Below are 22,596 nucleotides of genomic sequence, written 5' to 3' on the forward strand. Positions count from 1 at the left end.
CATCTTGTTAAATCTGGAATGGTTAGCAACTTAAATTATGAAGGACAACTGTCATTGCAAGTCACTGAGATTTAGTCCTGAACAGTGTGAGAGTACTTCTGTCTGTGTGTGCGTGCTCACGCACCACAGAGCCACTGGAGTCATGAATTTCCCTTTATGGGCAAAATCCAATATTTGTTTTTATTATTTGACTTGCTCCTGTGATTTAGGCAGATTTTCCTGCAGTACGTCCCTGCACAGTCGGTGGAGAGAGGTGGGTATCTACTGAAGGTGTTGATCCAATTCACCCAAGCCAAGCATAAGCCACTGCACTCACACGTGAGCCATTTAAAATGTCTTACAGCTGTATTTTCGTAACAGTTAAACCTTGCTAAGACCATTCCTTCATTCCTGTTCCTGGGTGCATGGTCCTGCCTCCCTCCCTTGCGCCTGCTGTGCTGTCCCATCAGTCCTGGGAGGGACCTGATCAGAAGATCATTAACCTTGCAATAAAGAAATGAATGGTGTTTTGCCATCTTAGCTCCACAAATCAGTCAACAGCAGGATTATGTGAGTGCCGACACAAGGGAGGGGGAGGAAAGTGCAAGGAGTTTGGGGAGAGGAGGTGACTGTGGTCACTCCCACTCAGCCTAAGCTATGGTGAAACCACCCGTAAAGTGGGTGCCTTGGATCCCAGCCTCTTTATCTCTTGTCCCAGTAGAGATTTCCAGGCTGATTCCGCAGCTAATTTGTTTTTAACAACCTTCTTATTACTTAGTGCTCTGATTGCTTTATTGCCAGTTGTCATTTAAGGTTGGTAGTGGTTTAGTTGCTAGAGGAAAAGGACGATTGATTTTCCCATAATGTGCAAGTTAGCAAATACATTTTTAATGATGGTTGGTTCTCTAGTAGGGGAATGGGTCTATTTCTTGTTGTTTCTCCTTTTGCCCTATTCCTTGTTGTTGTTTCTTCTTTTCACTTTAAAGTACATCATTTTAGGCTGGCTGCTTTAATCAGCTTCTCAAAATGCTTTCCATTCTGGTGAAGCAGCTACCAGCTTGGAGAAGAAGATTAATCTGTATCTAGAGCAAATGGCAGGATGGAAGAAAGGAGAGAAGAACCAGTTCAAGTCAAACAATTACAGATACTGAGTGAAAAATTAACATGTGACTAGGGAAACTGGAAAAAACGAGAACATCAATGCAGGTCTGCTGCTTCATGTAAATATCTATTTAATGTAGTATTTCTGTTGAAAACAATCAGAGAATTGTACAATTTTTTGAGAACTAGTCCCTAAACAGGGATATGGTGGAAACACATTGCAGTAAAGTGAAGTGTAGAGTAATTCTGTATTTATTCCAACACCCTCATGTTGTTTCCAGCAAGCTTTCCAATGTTATACATTGTCATTGTAAGGTCAAGCAACTCACAGCAAAACCACAGGCAGATTTGTGCAAAGACCTTCCCGTTGATGCACACCACTGTGCGGTTTGAAACCCATAATGGTCAGCTCACAAGGTATTTGCAATTGTGAGATTGTTTTTTCATTTTTCAGATAGCTTATATGTATTTCTTTTTACTTTTTAAATCACCCTTTATTTTTTGTTAATTAAACTCTTTTGGAATAGATCAGAGGAAGACCAAATCTTCCAGCCAGTCTTTTGCTTTGCCTGTTCTGGTTATGTTACACCTGATATTGCGGTGTCTTCACTTACATAAGGTTAATAGAAGAAATTTCATGATTAACGTCTTTGTAAAGTTAATCCTAAAATTGGAGAAGAGACATATGGTGGCTGAGAGTAGGAAGCAGTGTCAAAAACAACTCTTACCTTGTGGTCTTAAGGGCTTTAAAACCGGGAAGCACTAACTGAAAGGCTGTGCAAGAGCCGCATTACTTGTAGCTTTAAGAGTCATCAATATTATCTGGGAGCATAGACGATCAGCTACTATCCTGTCACAGTAAACCATTTGCAGGCTTGGGCCAGGATTTTTTCAAAGCCCAAGAATCTCCCTGCAGATAACAGGCAGCCATGGCCCGTGTTATCTGACAGGGCATGCTTTAGGCTTCGCAGCTGGAGGGACTAAGCTTCACGTCTCCTGCTTGGATTTCACAGAGCTGTGGTACATAACTGGTTTATTAAGTGATTCCTAGAAGGCTGGCCAGTGCAAAAAATGAAACTGTATTAGCAAAGGGAATGCCACGAGGAGCGAAGGGGAGTTTTGCAGGCTGGGTGAGGGGATGAGCCGTGCCGGAATCGCCGGTGTCGCAGACCGTCCCCAGGCTGCGTGCGGCGGCTGTCTGGGCTGTGCTCTTATCACCCCAGCCCCTCCAGACCCTCGCTGCACAGCAGCTCTCCCTCATTCTGTGCTACTTTTTCCCACCGGACTGCGAGACACCCCCTCTGACAGCGCGTCCCAGCCCTCCGACCTTCAGCTGCGAGCAGGCACACAGGCGCTTTTCATCCCGACGGCGGGCGGACGCAGACCCCTTCCTTCTTGGCTCCTCAAGCAGCCCTTCCCTCAGGGCTTTCCGACTCCGGCTCCAGCCCGCAACCAGCCCATCCGTCAAGGCCTCAAAGGCTTCGGTTCCAATTTGGAGGGCGGTTTTAAGGCCGTGCCTCCAAGCTCCCGTGGGGCAGAGTGCGGTGGGACGGCGACGTGTCCAGGATGAGGTGGCCGCCCTCGGCGCTGACAAACCCGAGAGCCACACAGAAGTGTGGTGTGTGGCCGGAAGGGCTTCGGTGCTCCTGGTCAAAGCCCTGCTTCGAGTGCTTGCTCAGATGGCCACTTCATCAAGCCGAAAGTGCCATGTTTCTAAATAATTGCAGACACATTCTTTACTTACGGATAAAAAGGGTAAATAGGGATTTATCAGGTTTCTTGGTAGACCTTTGTGCCTTGAAGCACGGTGATGTCTTGGAGTTACTGTAGAGATTTCAAAACCACTATTTTAATATATTTTTGTAAATATACATAAAATATGAAAATTCAGCATCAAAGATGTTCTCATTTACATTACAGACTGAAGAAGATTCAGAATAATTTTAGTAACTGAGACATCGGTGATGCTAGAGCTGAATAAGACAAAGGACCTTATTTAAAGTTGAACTACATTTTTTTTAATTACTTTGTCAAGAGTCATCATGAAAAGCAGTAATAAACATAATTCAATAGAACTTTTCTGTAAGCGTTCTTTTCTCCTAAATAGTTTTATGCCTGTGTAGCTATCTAAATAAATGGTGTATACATTCTTGTTATATAAGAGAATAATACGGAACCGTCAATGGCTTCCAGCTTAGGCTTTTATGTTTCGCCTCCGTATTGCCATGGCATTTCCCCAGCGTGCTGCAGTGCCAGGAATCTCTCCTTTCAGCTCATTCCTTTTTCTCCCTGTGTATTCAAGCCTGTGTGTTATTTGCTTTTGCCAAATATATCATTCTGTTTTCAGAAAGCCTTGAAGATTACATTCCTCTCTGAGCTGGAGAGTTACTTTATCCTACTACTTTTTTTAACGCAACAAACCTGTGTTTAGTCTTTCTATAGGAATTACGTTTTTCCAGTGTTTTGAGAGTTTTAGAACACAAGATGTGTGTGTGCTGAGGGGGGTTGGCTGTGCTTGTGCAGTGGATCAGCAAGAAGTGCTTTCTGTAGTGTCCTCTGAGAGCATCTGATCTGTGTGTGCACTTTGTCTGACAGATCCAATACACTGAGGGAATTTTCTGTCTAGGATGATAGATGCAGTTTCTCCCAAAAGAAACGTATTGTAGAGCATTTTAAAGTGCCAAGGAAGGTGTATTCACATAATCTTGCTGGGTACTCACAGTTAATAAGTGGAAACAGGAAGATATTTACCAAGTAGTTTTCACAGCGTTTCATCTTAATATGTTAAAAGTGAGAATATAGGAACATCAGTGCTGAATCAGAAAAGCTCTAAGCACAGGCTTGGAGCTGAGCTCTTGGCTATATATGGTTTCTTACTTCAGAAGTTTGGGCTTGCGTTCCCTCTAGGATGACAGGAAAGGTTTCTTTCATAATTTGTTAACTGTGAGAATTATTAGTGTAGAGAGATGTGTTCAGCTCCCCTGTGCTTTGCATTACGTCCTTTTGAAATACACCGAAACACCCCAGGGTGTTGTATCCCAGGAGATGCCGACGAATGCGCTCGTCGAGAGGCTGCTGTCCAAGGGCTCGGCTCGCCGCGGGGACCACGGCGCCCGACCGGAGGTCTGGCCTCCGGAGCTGAGCCCACCTGGATGGGGCAGGCATTTGGCTGACTGCATGATTGTGGCACTCTTGTGTTTGCTTCTGCATTTCGCCAGCGCGCATCGTACCCGCCTGGAAGGCTCGTGATGGTGACACAAGAGGAGAAAGGCAGCAAAGCTGGAGAGCCGAAATGGCCGGGCTGTCCACCTCACCTGCTCTCAGAAATCGCTGCCCCTCGGGCGGTGGCTAAACCAGCTGCGAACCATTGGAGCGGGCCGCCCGGCGTGGAGAAGCGGTGCGGGTGCAGGTCTGGATGCAGCAACGCGTCTGGATGCGGCAACGCTGCCGGCTGCTGCCCGGCGCGGGCGCTTCGGCGTGGGAACCTGTGGGAGCGGGGCGGCGGGGGCAAAACTTTCTGTTTTAATTTGCCTGCGTTTGCGAGTCACTGCCCACAGCCCCTGCTGCTTTTACTTTCCTCCAGGAATGCATCTGCACGGTTTTAACTGTGCTTGAATTAATGTAGGTTTTTAATCTGGTAGCGAGTAATCATGCAAATATCGACGTGTTGGAAATGTAGTCATTCCTTCAGCTGGTTGTGTTTGTGTCGTTTTGCTCTATGTTTATTTCTCAGGTGTTGTTACTGGGTAGAATTCAACTACGTACACCATCTTCAGTTTCTCTGAACAATTTTACGTGCAGGATCTGAACACGCTGTATCTTAGGCAGACACATGCCAAAGCATAAATGTTAACTAATTAACTCACATAGAGAGTTTAGCTTTCTGGACAATGATTAATTCAGCAGCTGCTTTTGTCCCAGCCATAGATTTTGTAAGTGGCTGTCCTCTCTACGTTGTGGACACAAATTATTATTATCACAAATTATTTTTTTAAGTTGTGATTCACTCTCAGATTTTGGGCAAACGCAGGAAAAATTGCAGCGTGCATACAAAGCAAGACACCTGATGCTCTAGTACTTGCATTTAACACACCTTGATGCAGACGTTTGAGTAGAACGAAGTCAAAGCATTTGGGGGGAAAACAGCTTCAGCAAGCGGTACGCAGAAGCTGTAACTTCCAGAGAATTGCTGCGCACATCTGTGAAGGGTTCAGAAAATGGCTGTCGCCTGCAGGGTACGTGGGAAAATGTGGAAGCAATATGTATGTCATCGGCATCCTGCTTATTCTTTCTATAAACATTTCGCGAGCGTGGTCACGAGCTCAGCCGTGCCCTGCCACTGCCATGGGCAGCAAAGCCAAATTCCACTCGAGGCGAGGTGCAAACACAGATCTGTTTACACAATCGCCAACCCAGAGCGAAACACCGGAACAATTTACGCGTATTTTGGTTGACAGCGAACGTGAAAGTTTTTAATTGGTAGTGTTACCTCCTCCCATATAGACCTGTCTGTCACCAGCTTTATATTTATCACCCGGTCTGGAAACAGCCAAGGAATCTGAAAACCAGGGCCAATGTTGTTGGATATTTGCAAAGGGATTGCTCAGCAAATCATATCCCGGTCCCCCCTGAAAATTCAGACTCGAGAGCCGGTGCAGCATCCATACCCCCCTGCAATTACCAGCTGGTACCTCGGTGCTGGAGGGGGTCAGGCACAGGAGTCTGGAAACAGCTTAACCTGTGTCAGGGACGCATGGGTGGCTGAGTGTCACAGCGTGCTGCTGGGGTGAGGTGTCGCCGTCCCTGACGTCCCCTTCTCTCCTTGCAGGAGAGTACTGTGAGGTGAACGCGCGCTCCGGCCGCTGTGCTCCGGGGCTGTGTAAGAATGGAGGAACCTGCGTGAACCTGCTCATCGGGGGCTTCAAGTGCGAGTGTCCTCCGGGCGAATATGAGCGGCCGTACTGCGAGATGACCACCAGGAGCTTCCCACCACAGTCCTTCATCACCTTCAAGGGGCTGCGGCAGCGCTTCCACTTCACCGTCTCCCTCATGTAAGTCCCGGTGGGGAAGGGCTCTGTGGCTGCCGGCTTCTCTGCTCGAGCTTGGGGTGCGTTTGTTAGATATTGTCACCAACTGAATTACCTACGTGCGATGGCGTGGGGAGAAGGGACACCGGGGCCTCTCTGGCCACCTCTCAGCACCCCTCAGCCAGAGAGGTGCGAGGGTGGGTGGTGGGTTTCCCACTTTCTCTAGCTGTGCCTGTGGCCTCCTGACTTTCAGGCTGGCTGCAGAGCTGACCCATTCATGCTGCTTGTTTGGGAGCGCTCGTCCCTTCTCCTGTTCTCCAGCCTTTGAGGGGACCCGGTCTTGTCAGGCCATGGCTGGGCACAGGATGGTCCTCCTCAGGTCCTTGCTCACTGTTGGTTCTCAGCCTTGGGCTTGGGACGGCCCCAACTGTCCCAGTTCCTTGCCTCACTCTTCTTGGCCTTCACACGCGGCTCCTGCTTCTGGTCCCATGCCGGCTGCCAGGCACAGCCAGCCTCATCCCCATCCCATCTGCCCTGACGTACCCACATTGGACAGTCGTCTCCTGGGCTGGCTGGCTGTCATTTCTCCCATGGGGACACTCAGGGAGGCGAGGGGAGCGATGGTGGTGCCCACACTGCATGGACCAGGGCTCACCTCCCCTGGCTCATGCATCCCAGGGAAGAAACCCCTCTTCTGGAGCAGACTTCTTGGTCCAGGCATAGGGCTTGCCCGCCATGGAGCCAGAGCTCCAGGTGCACATGCATCTCTTCTCCAAAGAGGGGGTGAGTTTGCAGCTTTCCCATGGTTTAGCCGGTCGGAATTGACCTTTGGTTCTCCCTCACAGTTGACTGTGAGTAAATAGCACAAAATATGCTAGCCCCGACCCCAGAGGGCAAGGCTGGGGATTTGTTGATAGCTACCACAACAGCTGCCACGACAGACGTGGCTGTGCGTCTGTCCAGAGAACGTGCTCAGAAAGGACTCGGCCACGCACATTTTTCATCAAGTGCCCAGCAGTTACTGGGTGTTTTACGTCTGTCGGGAGCCAGGCAGCTTCTTTCCATTTTATCCTTCATCTGCCTCAATCCTAAGGTCTGAAATTTTATGGCATCTTGACATTTTGGTTAAACCAGAAAGTGCAGGCATGGTTTGCATGCAAGTCAGGTGAGGAAGAGTTGCGTCTGTGAAGACCATTTTAGAGCATTGGGTCTAAGTACACGGAGAAGCTGAGGAGCAAAAGGCTCTGTTGGCGTTGTCAGACCTACAGAGAGTGCAAACAAAGGAGCGGTCTGGGCTGGCTGCCAGTGTGAATTACCTGCACTGCCCCTGGCTTGTCCCCGCAGCCATGTGGTGTCATTTTTCAGGCTTGCGGGAAGAGAGCTTTGACATGCAGGGTGCTTCAAGTGAAAGTGACTCAAAGGCTCTGTGCAGGGGTTATTGAGAAACACCAAAGTACTGTAGCAAGGTAGTGCTTACACCGGGGTTTCTTCACCGTCTTTAAAACCAAGACGGCATATTTAGTCATGAGCTAAACACGGCTTAGTCTACTGCTAAAAAGTCTAGATCCTCATGGGGTTCATCCCACACTGTGTGGGGTAACGACACATTTAGCTTTTCATACCTGAAATTCACTTTTATTTACACTTCTCATTTCTTTGGCTTTTATTATCTTGCAATGCAGGGGGAAAACATTATGTGAGGGTAAGCAAGAATGAGCAGTTTGGCTGGGCAATGATTTGCCATTACATATTTTGTGATTTGGGAGCACTTGTAAAATCCCAGGGTGTCTATCTTCCCTCAGCCTCCAGTGACTCATGGCAAAGAGCGGGATGTTGGCATTGCCCAGTCTCATAATTAAAATGGGATTTTTTTAAAGAAAGTATTTAGGTTACTGACCAGGCATGGCTTTCTGCTCCCAACATTATATGTGTTCCTTGCTTCCTTCCAACCATTGCTACTCCTCCACTCCAAGAGATACTGTCAGCGGAGAAGTTTTCTCACTCTTTATTCAAAATTCTCTAAGAAAGTGCCTTTTGTTTCTTGTGTCCTGAGATTAAAAATATCCCTTCTTTTAAAAACCAGCATTTTTTTTCCTCAGCTGGTGATAACCAGACAAGTTCAAAAGCAGTAGTGCTTTAACTATTAGTATGGTACAAAAAATGCTTTTGACTAGTGGCAAAGGAAGGAACTAAGCACACACCGAGTAAAGAAATATAAAAAAGAGCTGAAGAATTTAATAAAAATTATGCTAGAGAATTGAAACCATATCAGAAAAATATATTCAAACAGAACTAAAGTTCCTGTTGTTGCTAATAAAATTAAATCTTTCACCCACTGAAGTAGTATCACTCATATTATTCTCATTTCTTTTGGTCATATATATTCTAGACAGATCTAATCAAAATGCTTTGATGAAGCAGTTATCCACTGAAAAATACAGTCTTGGGAAATATTTCACAGGAACTGTATTCCTTAGGATGAAATTTTGGATGGTGAAAAGTGAAAAGTAGATCAGTGTTTGGGTAATATTGAAATATTTCAGCGGTATTGTCTTAATTCAGTTTGCCTTTTAGTTGTACAATATTATTTTGTATGTTAAATAAATTTAGAAATTAAGATATATTTCAAAACTGATTAAAAGTAATTGAAACAGTAATATAATATTTTGATGGACTATAACTCTTTGGAGTTTATATTTTGTTGGAATTTTCACAAATGTGACTTTTGTGTTTTGAACCAGAACCATTAATTCTCCTTCAAAAACATTAAAAAATGTGTGGAATAAAAATTCCCATTTCCATGTAGCTCAGATTCAGACTCCTGGTTCTGAAAGGTCTGTACTCAGTGTAATCCACAAGATACACATGTCTGACAAACAACTGTTGTTTAAAAATATTCTTGATTTTGAAATTTTTTATTTCAAATACCAGAAGTTGATGTTCTAAAATATGGCTTCTTTCACATTCTCTGAATGCAGGTTTTGTTGCATTGCATGAGAGTCTTGCTAGGAAACACGACATGGCAGGCACAAGAATCATCTCTTCTGTCTGTGGAAGGCAGTTTTCATTAGCTGTGTTCAGCATTTGATTCTTTTGTAGGAAAAGTGGGTTAATTTAAATCAGGCCTATTTCCTGAAGTTCAAGATGCAAAATCAAACTATGCTGCTGTTTGGAAACATGAGAAATTCCCATGGTTTCTCTCTCTTTCCCTCTTTATATAGTATTAATCTTTGTAAAAATATTTACGTAAAGTGTAATTTTCTTTTTTTGCATTTCTAAGTAGATAAAAGCTGTGTGTGAATCCCCAAAGATAACAGGATTCAATTAAAAATTATAAAAAAAACACAACACAGAAATTTGCAAAAAAAGTTCTGTGCTGACAGAAAAAACAGGCTTTTTACAAGTGGGGTTGCCTCGTTTTCTGCAAGAAATGTGTGATACATCCCATGTTAGGAGCATGAGAAAAATAAAACCAAAAAACCCCCGTTGACGCTGATTTAGTGGAATCATTTAAGCGTTTATTTGCCTTCCTCCAGTTGGCTGACGTGTTGATTTATGAACGCTGATTGTCTGTGTGGCATTATTAAAGCAACTCTTATCTTTCTTTTCTCCTTGCCTTCCTATCAGGTCTTTTTGATCAGTTGATGACTCTCCTTGTACCCTGTAGCATTTAGACAGGGAGCAGGCAGCAAGCATCCCCCCTTTGATGTGAAAATGCTGCCTAGCTTTCAGCCTGTTTGCAAAGTGTAGTAAGTGCTACTGTTTGGCGAGTGTCAGACGCTTGTGCTGCATCGTGCATCTGCCTGATTTTACCCTGTGTGAGGGTCGGCATCTGCAGCAGATCTCTGCAGAGTAGATTGCTGTAATGTCCATCCTGCTTGCCTCTGTTGGTTGTGAAAGAGTAGATTTATCCTTCCGCTGGCTCACTTCTCTGATTTTCTGTCTGAAGAAAGACGCAAAGGCTTGCTTTTCTGCTAACTATAAAGCTGCCTTTCTCCTGGGCGACTTGACTGTCAGTATTTAATTCGTAAGCCGTTAAGCATGAACTAGCCCCTCATCTCTGCCTTCTAGGTTTGCAACCAGGGAGAGGAACGCTCTCCTCCTCTACAACGGGCGTTTTAATGAGAAGCACGACTTCATTGCCTTGGAGATCATCGAGGAGCAGATCCAGCTCACGTTCTCTGCAGGTGAGGTGTCGCTCAAGTTGAGCCTTGCTGCTTGCGGTCAGGAGATCGTCTCAAGCTGTTTGGAAATGCACTTCAGTGATTTTATGTGGCTGTTTGCTGCCTCGTTAATTGAGTAACCAGCTGACATTGTATAAAGAACAACTGATGCAGGGTGTTGCAAAGTACTCCAGACTGTAGTGGTTTGTGGTGGTAACACTCGCTGTCGTAGGCAGAAGCTTGTCAACGTATCAGTTATAAAAGCCGGAGTTTATGACTACTATAAAAGGTTGGCACTAGCCTGCAAGCTGGCCTCCGAGCCGACATTTGCTTAAATGAGGTTTCATTTTATCACATAGGGATAAACATCGTGTGTTTATGTGTTTGTACACTATGCTGTCAGTGAAACTAGGTGCGTAAATATTATCCAAAAAATACCTACGAGCCAAAGGAAAAGCTCGGAGAGAACTGAAAACTGCCTGCCGTTCGTTAGGGATTGGTGAGGAGCAACGCCGTCGCCGGAATGCACAGCTGTGCAGCGGAAGCGTCTCCCCTTGGAAGAAGCTGTAACCCACAAGGAATTTCAGAGAGCTAAGCTGCCCGCTCACTGCTGCGGTGGGCTAGGAAATGAGAAACGGAGGCTTTGGCATTTGCTCGCTTTTTGCGCTATGAAAAAGCCAGCACTTTTTGGGGCTTGTGGGAGCAGAGAGAGGGGAAGGCTGGTGAAGTGCTGGGTGGCATGTATCCCTGCTACCGTGGCCTTCTCCCAAGGGAGGGGTTTCCTCCAAAAAAATCATCCCTGGCAGCGGCAAAGCTCTTCCTGACAAAAGTGTGGTCAGAACAAACCCTGAGTGGATGTAGTCTCAGCAGAGGGGTGGTTCCTGAGTTAAAAAGTTTCATCTGAGAACTCATGCCCAGCTGTGCTAGTTTCCATGGCAGGGGTAACAAGTGAAGCTGTTAGCACGCAGCTGTACCGTGTGGTTGAAGCACATTGAAGCGACCAGGAATCACCTCCTGGACTTCAGCAGGCTTGCTGAGACTCTTGGAGTCCTTCTTGGTGGATCACATGCATTCCTGCTTCAGCCCAGGAGCAGGTCTCTTAGTTCAGTGGGAAGGCTTTGGTGGCTTTACCAAATCTCAGCAGGGCAGACAACCTCGTGTCACAGGTTTAGGGGATGTTTTCCATCAGGACAGAAACAAATATCTGGGAAGGGCTGTTGTCATGTAGGTCAAGTGGGATTACGTGTAGGTCAAGTGAGATGTTTGTATCTCTGTACCAGGCAGGCAGGTAAGGAAATAATCCTGTTATTCAGAATAATCCATATTCAGGATAGATATGCAGGCTCTAGTCAACTCTTATTTTGTTTTTGTGAAAAGTAGGATCTTGCAAGCAATGAAGGTTTTCCCCTTGCCTCCCCACCAGGTCTTTTTGATCAGTTGATGACTCTGCTTGTACCCTGTAGCATTTAAACAGCGAGCAGGAGGGTTCTCCTCCCCCTCTACTCTGCCCTAGTGAGGCCCCATCTGGAGTACTGTGTCCAGTTCTGGGCTCCCCACTTCAAGAAAGATGAGGAGCTACTGGAGAGAGTCCAGCGGAGGGCTACAAAGATGATCACAGAATCACAGAATAGTAGGGGTTGGAAGGGACCTCTGTGGGTCATCTAGTCCAACCCCCCCGCCGAAGCAGGGTCACCTACAGCAGGCTGCACAGGACCTTGTCCAGGCGGGTCTTGAATATCTCCAGAGAAGGAGACTCCACAACCTCCCTGGGCAGCCTGTTCCAGTGCTCCGTCACCCTCAGAGAGAAGAAGTTCCTCCTCATGTTCAGACGGAACTTCCTGTGCCTCAGTTTGTGCCCATTACCCCTTGTCCTGTCACTGGGCACCACTGAAAAGAGCTTGGCCCCATCCTCCTGACACCCACCCTTCAGATATTTGTAGGCATTTATAAGGTCCCCTCGCAGCCTTCTCTTCTTCAGGCTGAACAAGCCCAGTTCCCTCAACCTCTCCTCGTAGTGGAGATGCTCCAGTCCCCTCACCATCCTTGTAGCCCTCCGCTGGACTCTCTCCAGTAGCTCTTCATCCTTCTTGAACTGGGGAGCCCAGAACTGGACACAGTACTCCAGATGAGGCCTCACCAGGGCAGTGTAGAGGGGAAGGAGAACCTCCCTTGTCCTGCTGGCCACACTCTTCTTGATGCACCCCAGGATCCCATTGGCCTTCTTGGCAGCCAGGGCACACTGCTGGCTCATAGTTAACCTGTCGTCCACCAGGACACCCAGGTCCCTGATGAGGGGACTGGAGCATCTCTCCTATGAGGAAAGGCTGAGGGAACAGGGCTTGTTTAGCCTGAAGAAGAGAAGGCTGAGAGGGCACCTTATCAATGCTTATAAATACCTTAAGGATGGGTGTCAGGAGGATGGGGCCAAGCTCTTTTCAGTGGTGCCCAGTGACAGGACAAGGGGCAATGGGCACAAACTGAAGCACAGGAAGCTCCGTCTGAACATGAGGAAGAACTTCTCCACTCTGAGAGTGATGGAGCACTGGAACAGGCTGCCCAGGGAGGTTGTGGAGTCTCCTTCTCTGGAGATATTCAAGACCCGCCTGGACAAGGTCCTGTGCAGCCTGCTGTAGGTGACCCTGCTTCGGCGGGAGGGTTGGAACCAGGTGATCTTTAAGGTCTCTTCCAACCCCCACCATTTTGTGGTTCTGTGATTCTGTGAAGCAGAGGTGCAGCCCATGTTGGTGTTGCATACTCATGGCCGGCAACAGTCACTGCCATCAAACCGCACAGTAAATCCTATGTGACCCCATCGATTTACCAGCAATGCCTAAGTGCATATCTGGGCCCTTGGGGTTGAAGATATCCCATTTCATTTCCTCTCTATTACCTCGAAGATGTCCAAATTGGATTTTAAGGCGGGCTTTTGAGTGGATTAGTGTAATGAAATAACATGCAGCAGTCGGAGAGATGTGCTTTCTTCTGTAGGTCCTGCTCCGCCTGTCTAAACTTGAACCAAATCACTTGGAAGGCACCCTGAGGAGGAATGAGAAAAATAAATTCTACTTGCACTTATATGCATTTAAATGTGGAGGAACTCTTTTAAAATATGTGAAACTAAATTTAGAATTGCACTGCTGCACCTGAGAGCAGGTCTGATCCTGCATATTGCAAATGGTATTTTCTTTGGAAGGAGAGTGGCTTATGTTTTATAGTTTTAAGTGGCTTTTAACAAACAGTGCAAGTTTTGGACATCTGATCCGACTGTTTTACCTGTCGCAACAACTTTTTCACAGTAAGCAAAGCAAAAGGATTGGAGACAGTTCATCTTTCTTTCGCAGAAACTTGCTTGCTGAATAAAAAACCTAATTTTTACCACACATTTTTTGTCACTAAATGATAATAAACAGCAAGATGTGAAACATGCTAAGCTGAAATCTGTGTTGTTTAAATAACAGAAGTGTATAGGATGGGAGTTAAAGGGGAGTGGGGGACATGGGAATAATACTGCACACAGGGTTAAGTATTTATTGCAAATAGAGAGTAGAAAGTACATTTTAAGCTCAACAGTACTGTGAACTTTGTTAGCTTACAGGAGGGAGGTATTTTTCCTGTGGTTTATTATGTCGAATTTTCCAACTGTTATAAAAAAACAAGGAAAGAGAAAGGAAAAAAAAAAGTCGAAACCTAGCAATCTCTGCTTCGTGCCAGGCCTTTTATGTACTTTCAACACGAATGTTTATTTTTCTGCTACCTCGGAACAGATATGCCTGGTTACTGAGCTAGTTCTGCTGACTCAGACCTGACTTAAAAGCTTAGCTTTTCAGTTGCAATGGCAAGGACTTGCTTTCAAATTTAAATACTGAAAGGCCACCAATAATTTCATTAATCACTGGTAAAATTTCCCTGGGACCAGAGTTACCATCCGTGGGTTTTATGCTAGAGTACTTTTGGGTTTCACTTTCTCAGCTCTGATGAGGAGTTGGCTTCCCTTCCCTGACAAAATATCCCAGCACAATACTCATCATATTAAAAAAACCTCAACATGCTGCTTTTGGCAGAAATGCAGAAAAACTGATGTACATTTTTTCCTCAGTTGACCACTACAGCAATAGCTGTATCTACCCAATGCATCTGCTACCACGCTCTGCAGAAGCATCATAAAAAAACCATAATTCACCTGAATGTGCCAGAAGCTGTATTGTGCACCAAAGTAATTCCATGAAACTGGGGATATTTACTGTCTCACAGGACGAAAACCCAAATTCCTCCATGCTGAAGTAAGATGGCTGCATCCTGTGCCAGAGGAGGGTCTCTCTGTGTTTTGGTTTAGTGCAGAGCAGAGTTTAGAGTGATGTTGACTTATTTTTTCCCTTCTCCCTGCCCTTGCAGGGGAGACAACCACTACAGTGGCACCGTTCGTTCCTGGAGGGGTCAGCGATGGGCAGTGGCACTCGGTCCAGGTGCAGTACTACAATAAGGTAAGACTAATTGCGTTGCTGATAACCCTATTATAATTTGTAAAGTAAGAGAGGCATGGGTCATCTAGCTCTGACCTGACTTACGCAGGTGACCTGATTTTTGTTGATTTAACCAGGCACATTGCTGCAGCTGGGCACAAATAGTCTTGCTCACCTTGTCTGGGACAAAAATTCCCTCTGAGGGCTTTTGAGTTTTCCCTCAGGAAGACAAAAACAGACCTAGAAGTACTACCAGGGAGACCTTCAGGTACTTGGAACTATTTTAGTTTTCAGTTCTTTAAACGCTCACGGTGTCAGTGTATCTAAAACAACTAATTGATTGATTTGGTTCTTTTTAAAAGAGTTGTGCCATGCAGGAGCCTTCAGTGTAGTAAATACAAACTGCTGGTGTAGAATTTTCTTGAAGGAAAGCAAAATTCTTCCCTATAGCTGTCTTTTCTTGTGTAAAATGGCCAGTTTAGCTGGCACAGGCTTCTCTGGTTTGACACATTTGGTTATTAAATGGTTGACATGTTTCCACAATCAAGGGCTATTTTACTAAGTCATTTTTTTGTCTGCTATATAAAAAGATATCCAAGAGAAACACAGCAAGCGTCATTGCACAGAGGCCTGGCACTCAGTGGTGGGCTCCGGGGTCCCGTCCCACAGCTGCCCCCTGGGTCGCTGTCAGGAGCAGGTTCACTTTGACTGAGCCAAAGGCGGGGGCTTTGGGCAAACCAGCCATTCCATGGAGAACCTAAAAGAGGGCTTTTAGGGTGTACGGTGTCACTGTTTACAGCTAGATGTCAGAGCTCTTCTATAACCTACAACCAAAATTAGAGAATTCATTTAGTTACTGAGAAGTGTTGCTTTTAAGTCTGACATGGTAGCATTATGGGAGATCACGTAAGGAAATAGAGGAGCATTGTTGGCTGTTAAAAAGGAAACAGGATACTGGTGTGGGAAGCTGAATGGAAGATGAAGGATTAATATGATCAGCAAGTTCTTTATCTCCCAGCATTGTATCCTTTCATCACAGTTTGTGTCGCAGTTTGAATGGGAGGATTAAAATTTTCTTTGGACTCCTGGATAGGATCTCCCAGCCTAAGGATATTTTATTGAGGAAATAAAAACCTTTCATAGTTTTATACTTAAAATTAATGTACTTTTAGCTCCCCACTATCCGGAGCACAGACAAGTAGAAGCAAAACTTGGTGGACACTGCGAAACTCTTCCTTGCAAACTGCAAGGTGCTGTGTTTCCATAGTCTGCGTAGCTCTTCGTGACTCGCTTCAGCGGAGTAAGCAGCGTGTGCTGAGATGGTGGAGGGACACTCCGGCTTTCGGGCTCCTGGGTCAGCGCGGAGGGGAGGGCACAGCTGCCGGGAGCAGCTCACTGAAGCCAAGCAGATAAGGCACCCAGGCAGCCCCCGGACACTCTTTAAAAGGCAAAGAGATCTGACATGGATGTTAAAAATAACCTCCTGCCTCATGTTCAGGGCTTGCTGCAGACTGTGTTAGCAGCTGGTGTTTTCCTGTCGTTAACACGTGCACCCTGTCATCATTTTCTTCTTCCGCCCCAGTTTTTCAAAGGGGAACGAGTCAGTCCCCGCTGCACGGGAGGAAACTCAGGGGAGAGAGGGAGAGCAGAGGGGCCATGCCAGGAAACACCACTGACTTCACTGCCTTTGCACTCGTGTGACGTAAAAGTGATGAAAAGCAGGGTCACTGTGTGGAAAGCAGCACTGTGCCCTTTACTGTCCGTGTTGGAGACCAAGGTCATCACCTTCCACTTAGCGATATTTATTCCAGAATGGTTAAATTTGGTCTGGCAGGGGGAAACTCACAATCTTGAGTAAGTAACACAGGTAGGATATGCTAACCTATATGTATTTAGCATGCTCTCAGAACTTTCCAGCGTGTCTGGGAAGTGCTTATGTTGCAGCAGCGCTGCGGCAGTGAAGGAGGGAGCGGGCGCTGCAGAGCAGTGACAGCCAAAGGCAGCCCTGCAGGTCTCCCCCCGGGCTGCCCACTGCGCCCCGCAGCAGGGCTAAGCCTTCCCCTCGGCTGGTGTTTGTTTGTAAAGCAGTTCCTTGGCTACTTCATGTTTTAACAAAGCTGGAAGTAAAGTTCCTCTGAGGGGGTTGAAAAGACAGAGATAATTTGGGGATTTGGGTTGTGCCAAGATAAACGGGATGCTGTGTCTAAACTTGACTCAGCTGAAACATGTTTGAATAACAGAGTACCCAAAACTCAGGAGTTTGCTGAAATTATGCACTCATATTATTTGCAGATACTGCATCCTGCTGCTCTTTCCCAAACCCTACTGCACAGTGTCAGGTCCTCGTCCCATCACTGCTTCAGCCCCTTTTCTCCACTCAGATGCCGCACAGCCTTCCTGAACAGGCGCAGCTCCCCCGAGCTGTCCCCCTCATCCCTGCCTCCGGCTTGCTCCGGCATTTTGCAGCAGCACCCTGTCCCTGTCTGCTGGGCCACAGAAGCTGCCTCCACCAGCATCCCCACAAGGCTTCTTACCCCTTCGTTCAGCTACCTGCCCAGTGAGCTTCTGGGCTTGGTTGCTTTTCAGACATCTCTTCCCAATGCTGTCCACAGGAAATGCATAATCCATCGTCCCAGATACCGGTAGAGATCCATTTTATTCATTTGTCTGTCCTGTATTAAAAAACCCTTAAAGAGATGTTTATACTTGCTCTTTCTTATTCCTCCATTGAGTTTCATCTCCTTCCACCTGCATTTTGCTCCATCAGCAGGTTTGCTTTATTTCATAAACATGATCACTTTTGCCTGTCTGTTCATCAGTCCCTTTCTGCGTCGCTTCCGTGCTTTTTTTGCACAGAAAAGCCCATACAGACGTTTAAAACTTTTCTTATTGTTCACATTCCCACAGCTGAGTGCTGCCAGGCTGCTCATCCTGCTGCGGGGGTCGTTACAGCTGTGCCTGTCCTCTTCCTACCCACCACAGTGTCCATGGGCAGTGAAAGGCTTCTTTGAGCTGGAATCTTTCCTTCTGCCTTGGAAATAGGAGACATGTTGTGGTGCAGGTTCAAATAAATAGCAATTCAAAAATTTCCTGTTGTGCTCGCAGCAAGCATTTGGACTCAAGTACTCTCATAGCTTCATTCTTCTTTCCCAGTTCCTTTTTTTTTTAAACTTCTTTTAAGTATCTTTTTAAGAACTAAGCTAGAAACTGTTCAGGTTATTTCCTTCTTTCCGCATTTGTACAGCATCTAGCATAAAAAAAAAAGGATTTGGTCTTCTTTGGAGCTTTCAGATAATGCTGTAATTCACATAAGGAGTACTGGATTTCATCACAGCCAAGGTTAATTTTTCATCTTTAGTTTTTGAGGAGAATGACTAACAGGCTTTGATACATAATCTAAATCACTTCAGTCCAAAGCAAGTTTTCGTAGGTGAGTTTTCACAGCTCTGAAAGCTGTTCCTGCAATCCGAGTTGATTGTGGTCAGATACGAGCAAAGGTTGAGTGGTTTTTGGCATCTGCAGCTCTGTGGATGATATTTGGCTGAGCATCACTGGAATTTGGACTCCTAGAACGGGTGACTTGGAGGTGGAGGGTGACTCTGGTGGGAAGCTTCTGCAGCAGCTATTTCCTTAACACAGCATGCAGTTCTGCAGCATCCTGGTGATGCTGCCACCCTGCGCTATGTCAGTTTGGTAATAACAATAATGAAATAAGAAGTAAGTGTCAAAGTGACTCCAGGAAATTATTTTCTGTACTCAGAAGTGATGTGCTTGGTAATATTTATCTTTAGTGTTGTTGAAAAATATTTTATAATTATCATGAGGGTCCCCAGCCACTTAGGGACAAACACTAGAGCTTCACTGGCAAGAGGTGAGTCCAGAGCCAGCTTTATGCTGCCATGTTTGCAGAGAAACATCAAACCAGTTCTCTATCCGCTCACGTGTTTGGTGCTTCCTTACAAATCCTGGTATGTGCAGGCACTGTAAAACCTTGCAGTAACGAAAAATTGTATCAGAGGAGGAAGAGAAGCAATGTCATTTCATTTACCACGTAGTGATGGAAATGGATGCTTCCTCCCCTGGTAGCAGCTGGCATGCTTGGTTTCAGTGGAAGTGCCCAAGGGAAGCCCATGGATGTGGTACTAAGGAAGCGTTGGCTCTGTATTGAATTTCTGGGAGGAAGAACACTAAGGGAAGGAATTAGTAGCTGTAAGAGAGCAGAAGTGAACTAGGAGTGGTTTATAACCATTCTCTAGTTTCAGTTGTATGTTAAAAGTCTTGTCAGCTACCCAGTAGCAAGATATCAGTTTACTTGTTAGCAGTGTTTCTTGCCATTATAGATATTTGCTGACAGCGGGGAGAAGGCAGGGAGGAAAGCTGCTCGCTGACTCTGTGAGCTCAAACACATTATTCTCTGGGATCCTGGTCTTACAGCCATTAAAATCAATGCGAGGTATTAAATTAAAGGTGACCTGCATGTGACCTGCTTTCTCAAGAGCTATGTGTATTGATAAGAAATTCAGAAGAAATGGGATTTTTTTATTATTATTTTGGAAGGAAAGGTGGGAGAAGGGGGAAGATTTCAGCCTGGCAAATAAAACTGGTAAAAAAGAGAAGCAGCATGCTGCTTGTTCACAGGATAGGTGGCGTAAGGGGCAGCAGCGATGCGAGCTGCCCTCTTTGCCTTGGTAATGTGCTTCCTTTCCACATGAGGAGAGTGCAGTCAGCCCCTGATGGAGTTTGGTCCTCATCCTCTGGCTCTCCGGTGCCTGCTGGTGTGAGTGACAATCGATAGGTTTAGCCGTGCTGATGTTTGTTTGGCATAGGAGCAAAACCACCAGGATGTTTGATGGTGACAATGCTCAGTATCAATAATATCACATGAACCATCTGGCATTCATTGCACATACAGGATCATGTATGATTATAGGCAGTGCTTGGAACAGGAGATTTTAGTGAGCATGGTAGTGGGTGGTGTTTTTAATTAAGTGAAAACTTCAAGACACTCTCCCAAACTTCTGATAGAAATGCAATTTTGTTCAGAATTTGAGATATACCATCAAATTTATGTTAATGTTTTACCTGACTCGTTACCTCAGGGTAGAATTCATCATTTGGCGCAAGATGAAACGAACATTTTTTTGTATGGACATGTTCCTTTAATTATAGAGGGCATGTACATGTATATTTATATACTGTGTATCTTATATGTTACTTATACATATATGACATCAAAGTCGCTTAAGGACATTACTGTTCTGTAGGTGGAAGTTCCTTCTGCATCTGTTTAAGGGAGCACAGGATGATTGTACCTAAATGACAGAAAACCTGAGAAGGGCAGAGAGAAGCGTGGTGTCACTGCTGTGCAGTACGGTACTGCTGGGGGATGGGATGGACAAATCCCTGAATGACTCGCAGGATGGCTCACAAAAGTGGTGACCGTAAGATGGAGCAGTGTGTGTGCACAGGTTCCTCCTCCGTGGGCAGGAGGTGCAAAAATGATGGCTGCCTTGGAGAGTGTTGCGGCTATACTGGTCACTTGGGCCTGCAGGCTCCTAGGGTGAGATATTCAGGACAAACATTGCCCTTTTTCCATACCTGGGCTAAGGTTTCTTCTCATATTTGATAATTGATAGTAAGCTGTCGTTCTTTCACCCCTTCCTTGCGTGCCTTTAGACTGAAGGGTGCAGTGGTTGTTGTTTCAGATGCTTGACTGTCTTGGGAGTAGCCCATCCTTTCACAGCGGCTACAGTTAGCAGGGACCTGCTGCTTTCCATCACCGTGCTCTTCCCACCCAGCAGAGCCCAGACCTGCGTTTAGCCTGAAGACAGCTGCTGAAGAAAACAGGCAAATTCTTCAGTTAGAGATAAACTTAAAAGAAAAGGGGGCTGCTTAGGGCTGATCTTCGGTGTGCTGTGAATTCAAAGCGCATTGCTACGTGCATTGCTCTAAATCAGACTCACGTACACTTTCAGAAATCTCCAGCCTGTGGTAAGTGATGGTTTCTCTTGAATGAACTGGCCTTCATCTGGGGCAAGCTGGAGCTTGAGAACTGCCGAAGTCTGAGCTAATGCTGTAGAGATTTATCTCTCAGCCCACTCACGCACTAGAATTTGCCAATATCTTTCCTTCGCAGAGAGCCTTGGTCTATCCCTCACCCACCAGCTGAAAGCTGTTTCCAGGTGCCAGAACACCCTCTGTTTCAGTGCCAAGACCCACGCCGTGATTGATTCTCTGTAACCCAGCTGTGTGCCACAGCTCTGCCCCTGTGCTGGCTCAGCCAGCAGGCAGGAGGGCGGCTTGCTCCCTTGCCTGTGGGTTCCTCGGCCGAAGCTGATCCCGAAGGGTTGTTTAACCGTGTCTGTACAGCTCCAAGTACATTTTGAGTCTGCATCCACAAATCCTCAACACCTCAGTAGTGGTAGTGCCTGACACGCTGGTCGTCAGTGCCAGGCGGTAGCATACATCTGGGCAAACCCAACCAGCTCCATTTCTGGGGAGACCTCATTGAGCCCCGACTGCTTGTGCGGTCTAAGTGGTGGCTCTCCAGCCCCTGGGATGCCATTCAGAGGGACCTTGACAGGCTGGAGAGGTGGGTCTGTGTGAACCGCATGAAGTTCAACAAGGCCAAGTGCAAAGTCCTACACATGGGTTGGGGCAATCCCAAACACAAGTACAGGCTGGACGGAGAGTGGCTTGAGAGCAGCACTGAGGAAAAGGACTTGGGGGTACTGGTGGATGAGAAGCTCAATATGAGCCGGCAATGTGTGCTTGCAGCCCAGAAAGCCAATCATATCCTGGGCTGCATCAAGAGAAGTGTGGCCAGCAGGTCGAGGGAGGTGATTCTGCCTCTTTACTCTGCTGTCGTGAGACCCCATCTGGAGTATTGCGTCCAACTCTGGGGCCCCCAACATAGGAAGGACATGGATGTGCTGGAGCGGGAGCGGGTCCAGAGGAGGGCCACAAAGATGATCAGAGGGCTGGAGTACCTCTCCTATGAGTTCAGGCTGAGGGACTTGGGGCTGTTCAGCCAGGAGAGGAGAAGGCTCCGGGGTGACCTTATAGCAGCCTTCCAGTACCTGAAGGGGGCCTACAGGAAGGATGGAGAGGGACTTTTCACAAGGGTGTGTAGTGATAGGACAAGGGGGAACAGCTTTAAACTAAAAAAGGGCAGATTTAGGTTAGATATTAGGAAGAAATTCTTCACCGTGAGGGTGGTGAAAGACTGGAACAGGGTGGCCAGAGAAGTTGTGGCTGCCCCCTCCCTGGCAGGGTTCACAGCCAGATTGAATGGAGCTCTGAGCAACCTGGTCTAGTGGAAGATGTCCCTGCTCATGGCAGGGGGGTTGGAACCAGATGATCTTTAAGGTCCCTTCCAACCCAAACCATTCTATGATTCTATGCACAGCTGTTACAGTTGTTGCAACTGTTGCAGAACAACAAGGCAGTTGCACACTGGAGCAAAAAGATGGCACAAATTTGCCTCCCATGCGTGCTGTGTCTTGCTGGAGCGTGCCTTTCTCATACGGAGCACCTGCTTCCAGCTGACCACGTGGCGAGCATAAGCTGTTGGGTTCAGTCTTGTACAACCCCTGCATTTTCTCACACTTTTACACGCTTTACGCCTGGCTCTCATTAGGAGAATTATCTTTAGCATTATCTTTATAGCAAATCTCGAACGTTCATCACCGCCTTTGTTTTACTAGAGCTTCTGTTTTGACTCTGGGAGCCTGTGTCCCACAACTGCCTGGCAGCAGCTGGAGGCAGAGCACTTCTGAAGGGCTTAAGGATGCAGAGTTCCCTTTTAAAAACCCAGGAGCACCCCTGTACTCACACCCAGGGCCCAGCTGGGTCCCTGTTTCATCC

The 22,596-nt window shown here is 46.4% G+C and overlaps 1 protein-coding gene across 5 annotated transcripts in view; it reads left to right on the forward strand.

Annotated features, from left to right (window-relative positions):
* Positions 1-22,596, forward strand: part of CELSR1 (cadherin EGF LAG seven-pass G-type receptor 1) — a 175,576-nt gene that overhangs the window by 87,525 nt on the left and 65,455 nt on the right. For all 5 annotated transcript variants that reach the window (XM_075429586.1, XM_075429590.1, XM_075429589.1 and 2 more), the window contains exons 3-5: positions 5,909-6,131; positions 10,179-10,294; positions 14,663-14,751. In XM_075429586.1, the coding sequence (XP_075285701.1) occupies positions 5,909-6,131; positions 10,179-10,294; positions 14,663-14,751 (428 nt within the window). The remainder of the gene's footprint in view (positions 1-5,908; positions 6,132-10,178; positions 10,295-14,662; positions 14,752-22,596) is intronic.

This window comes from Opisthocomus hoazin, chromosome 8, assembly GCF_030867145.1.
Source record: "Opisthocomus hoazin isolate bOpiHoa1 chromosome 8, bOpiHoa1.hap1, whole genome shotgun sequence".
NCBI lineage: Eukaryota > Metazoa > Chordata > Aves > Opisthocomiformes > Opisthocomidae > Opisthocomus > Opisthocomus hoazin.